Here is a 5000-nt window from a genome sequence, read left to right as displayed (position 1 = left end):
AAAGATACAAAAGTAAAGGCAGTCAGGTCTCGGGGACGAGGCTTCAGCGTTAATCACGAGACAAAGACAATTCCAGGACACAGACTTCTGTATTGAAGGGATTTTTACAGACTCATTTGTTCTTTCATCTAAAAATGAATAAATTTAAACAGGTCACAAATGAGTTGATTTACTTTATTACATCAAAATAAAGTCAGAGTGACATCACAATAATATTTGTGCACCTCACACCTCCAGGGTCGGGGTTCGATTCCCGCCTCCGCCTTGTGTGTGTGGAGTTTGCATGTTCTCCCCGTGCCTCGGGGGTTTCCTCCGGGTACTCCGGTTTCCTCCCCCGGTCCAAAGACATGCATGGTAGGTTGATTGGCATCTCTGGAAAATTGTCCATAGTGTGTGAGTGAATGAGAGTGAGACGGAGTGATGGGTTGGCACTCCGTCCAGGGTGTATCCTGCCTTGATGCCCGATGACGCCTGAGATAGGCACAGGCTCCCCGTGACCCGAGGTAGTTCGGATAAGCGGTAGAAGATGAGTGAGTGAATGAACAAATGAAAAACACTGGAGTAAGTTTAAGTTTCCTGTTGAATTGAAGTGAGGGATGAAGGTGACGTCCCACAGGCTGGTCCTCTCTCACCACAGCCACTGTTCAGAATGTCATTTATTTATTACTATCTTTTTATTAAAGACCACACAAAGTTCTTTTATTCCAGATTCAGTTCCTTTTCTCTTCCATTCTAGCAGCTATAAACACTCCGTCTCTCCCCAGACTCTCTTTAGAGCAGCTTGTGGTGTTTGTTACCAAAGAAACAGCACAGAAGTATAAACTCCAGCTTCTAGCATTACATCTGACTGTTCAAAGCACTGACACTGGAGACTCCTTCACCACATCAACACGAGGGGCAACTGTGAACGAGCCGTTACTATAGAAACGAGAAGGTACGAGGACAAAATGAGAGCGCAGTAATAAATACCTGGAGTGTGTGTGTGTGTGTGTGTGTGTGTGTGTGAGAGAGATTAACGTGATTCTCACTTCATTTCAGACTGATGTTAAGATAAAATGGGAAAATGACTTTCTGTATCTCTGCAGTTGTTTTTATTTATTTATTTATAACAGAGTTTCTCAACTAGATGTTTTAAGTCCTGACATCTCACCAACATGCTGCTGGAGGACTGAAGGACGAGGCTCAGAGACACCACACGTGACACACACACACGTATGTAACTGGCTTCATCTCCGTTCTCCACAAACGTGTAGAGAAAACAGTGAGGAGTGAAACTGTGACAAAAAAAACCCATGATTTACATGAAAAAGCTCCAGAAGCTGCACAAAGCCTGCGCTTAACACTCGAACAAGTGAGAGTGATGTGAGGAATAAAAAAAACACACAAGTCTTCTGCCATGTGCTCATAGTGAAGCAGATGGAGAAGATAAAGAGAGAGAGAGAGAGAGAGAGAGAGAGAGAGAGAGAGAGTGAGAGAGAGATAGAGAGAGGGGGGGGGAATAAAAACCCATGACACAGTGAGATGAGGATAAGAATCTGTCAGGTTTTTACTCATACAGCTATTAAAACTCAGTACACACAATAACACACTTTCTAGCATCTGTCTTCATTAATCCAATCAGGTAGAATTGAGAAACACACACACACACACACACACACGGAATGATCTCATAAGAAAAGGAAAATTTATCATCACTAATTAACACAATTCTGCAGCTGCACGTTAGGACAAAAAAAAAAAAGAGAAAACAAACTAAAATCCCACCGCGATCTAACTGTCCAAACCTTGATGCACTTTTTATTTCATGAAAAATAAATTGCTGTTATTCAGCTGTCACTGGTCCAGTGTTAATGTGCTGCTGTAGTGTTCACCTGTACATGAGACTAACGCAACTAAACGCATGATGACAGCCTAAGCAGGTTTAGCATGTGGACTAGATTTTGGGTTTGTTTTATGAGAAATAAAGCTTTAAGGGATGTTTAATAAGGGTTGTGATTTACTCACACACACACACACACACACACACACACACACACACACACACACACACACACACACACACACACACACACACACACACACACGTATCTCCACTCGAAAAACAACAACAAACAGATTGTAGATGTGCTGTAATGACCTCGGGGGGTGGGGGGTGGGGGATTAAAAGCAGTTCAGCCTGATTGTGTGTGGCTGAGAGACAGAGGTGAGAGGACGAGGTGTCGGGACGAGTCCGGTCCAGGCTCGGCTTCTAGTCCGACTCCAAGAAGGTTCAGTTATGGAGGATCAACTCAAAGCTCTGATAGATGTGCTGAGAGACCTCAGGGGCACGACACCTCACTGACAGCTAGGGGGAGAGAGGGGGGGAGAGGGAGAGAGAGAGAAAGTGTGAGAGGGAGAGAGAGAGAGGGAGAGATAGAGAGACAGATTACATTTACTTGTTTACATTTGAGATATATAGATGATATATATATATATTTATGTCTATTTATTACACTACACTGATGTTCTATCCATACAATCTGTCTCTATATTACACTGACAACAGAAACACTTGATAAGAGAAACTGGATTTGGATTCCTCTGTATGTCTGAACATATAGTGGCCCTGAACATATAGTGGCCCTGAACATATAGTGGCCCTGAACATATAGTGGCCCTGAACATATAGTGGCCCTGAACATATAGTGGCCCTGAACATATAGTGGCCCTGAACATATAGTGGCCCTGAGAGAGTAAACGTGTCTAAACCAGAGCCAAGTTCACACAATAGCAAAGTTTAGAAACAGAATGTGTGTTTGAGGTGAGTGTATGTGTGTGTGTGAGGTGTGTGTGGTGAGTGAGGTGTGTGTGTGTGAGGTATGTCTGAGGTGTGTGTGAGGTGTGTGTGTGGTGAGTGTGAGTGAGGTGTGTGTGTGATGTGTATGTGTGTGTTTGTGTGTATGTGTGTGAGGTGAGTGAGGTGTGTGTGTGATGTATGTGTGTGTTTGTGTGTGTGAGGTGCGTACAATATTATTCAAAATAATCGTAGAAACAAAAAAACGTTTTTATTTCTACGATTTAGCAATCCTGTGAATCACTAAACTAATATTTATTTAGTTTAGCGTATGTGTGTGTGAGGTGTGTGAATGTTAATGAGTTAATGTTAATAATAATGAGGTTAGTGTTAATGTTACACATGGCTCTGATCAGACCTGCAGCTTAAAACTGTCTGATTTAATGATAAAATCAGCCGAGTCTCATCTGTATTCTGTTGGCTCTCAGATGTCTGATTGTTTGATTGGATTTGAACAGAAAGATTAACAACAAACAATAATGTAAAACAGACAAAGTTACATGCAGGGACACGACTAAACCTGGTGTGTGTGTGTGTGTGTGTGTGTGTGTGTGTGTGTGTTTTTATGGGCAGTTTGCTTTAAAGAGAATCAGAAAACAAATGATCTGCAACCAAAAACAGTGAGTGAGAGTGTGTGTGTCTGTGTGTGTGTCTGTGTGGGTGTCTGTGTGTGGTGTGTGTGTGTGTGGTGTGTGTGTCTGTGTATGGGGGATATTTACTAACTCCCTCTAAAACATTTCAGAGTGAAGTACTGGTATAATAGCAGCAGGACAAAGCTGTGATATCTCACACACTCGCGCACACACACACACGCGCGCACACACACACACACATCTCTGGATTTCATTTCCCGCCTCACTCACACCGGCACCTCATTGTTGAATAAAAGAGCATCACCACTCGTCTAACCCTCAGTATCATCTCACACACAGCGGCCGCTTCCTCTCTGCTTCCTCTCCCTGAGGACCATAAACACGACCTCCTACAGCATCAGAACAGATGGAGGGAAAAAAATGGAGGTTTTTGGAGCAGTGGAGGTTTACGACAAAGCTACAGAGTCTCTACTCGGTTCTTTCTGAGCTTCATGTGATGGAGTATAAGAAGGTCTGAGACACCACACACTTCCTCTGGTCACTTGTGTTACAGCAGCTTCATCCTCTCGGTCCCTCATCACACTCACTTAATTCTCCCTCTACAAGTTCATAAGATGGGGAAGGTTTGTTACCATAGAAACCACAAAGCTGTAGTGGCTCTGACCGTCACACGGCACTGACGCTGGAGACTCCTTCACCACGTCACACATGATAATTATTAATCTGTTCTGGATTCTGATTGGTCAGGTGGTGTTGAAGATGTTTTATATTTCGCATCACTTTTTTATAATAACATATAGAATCCTCTTTCCTTGTGTTGTTCTGATGAATTACAGGAATGCTGTGAGATACGAGGAGAGCAGAGAACCCTGAGGAACCTCAAGCAGAGTCAGGTGGAGAACACGAGCAGACGGTAGCAGTGCGGAAAGATTGACCTCTCCGTCAATGCTCATAAATATTTACGCTCGACACAGGTGATGTTCATCTGACGCTGTAGGACACGTCGTCTCGGGCAGGAGGAGGTCCAGAGTCATAAACACAGACTCTCAGAGCTGCTGTGGAGCGGATCGACTCGCTCACGTCTACAGAACGTTACTATAAGGGGGAGGGAAAAGGGGAACGCACCCACGCTATTGGCTGCCAAGTTGCCATGGGGATGTGGAACCATCAGAAATTTAGGAAACGGCACTTCAAAGGGAGAGTCATGTGATCAGAGGGTTCAGGATGGAGTCTTATCAGTGCGAGCACACACACAGCTCACACACAACAAAATGTTACTCTGCTTTGCCTTGCAGCATGTGCTCTGTGTGTGTGTGTGTGTGTGTGTGTGTGTGTGTGCAGTGTTTTTGTTTAGATTGAAGTGTAAATATGACTAAAAGGAAATTATCTGTTTCATGAATAAATGTTAAGCATTAAAATGAAGACGTTTCACATTTAAATGCGTTTCTGCACCAGAGGCTCTGAGCTCCATCACACTGATGTTACAGAACTGAGAGAGGATCTCTAACAGAACTTCACTGGTCCATGAGCGGCATGTGAATGTTCTCACCATGATTCCATCACAGCAGGACCAG

General features: G+C 43.7%; 1 protein-coding gene across 2 annotated transcripts in view; it reads right to left on the bottom strand.

The window, feature by feature from the left end:
- Positions 1 to 1522: 1522 nt before the first annotated feature.
- Positions 1523 to 5000, bottom strand: part of ap1b1 (adaptor related protein complex 1 subunit beta 1) — a 28567-nt gene continuing 25089 nt past the window's right edge. For both annotated transcript variants that reach the window (XM_060883629.1, XM_060883628.1), the window contains exon 22: positions 1523 to 2344. In XM_060883629.1, the coding sequence (XP_060739612.1) occupies positions 2270 to 2344 (75 nt within the window). In that variant the 3' untranslated portion in view covers positions 1523 to 2269. The remainder of the gene's footprint in view (positions 2345 to 5000) is intronic.

Source organism: Tachysurus vachellii, chromosome 12 (genome assembly GCF_030014155.1).
Source record: "Tachysurus vachellii isolate PV-2020 chromosome 12, HZAU_Pvac_v1, whole genome shotgun sequence".
NCBI lineage: Eukaryota > Metazoa > Chordata > Actinopteri > Siluriformes > Bagridae > Tachysurus > Tachysurus vachellii.
Note: the sequence above shows the minus strand (reverse complement) of the source record. Positions and strands in the feature narration are given on the sequence as shown.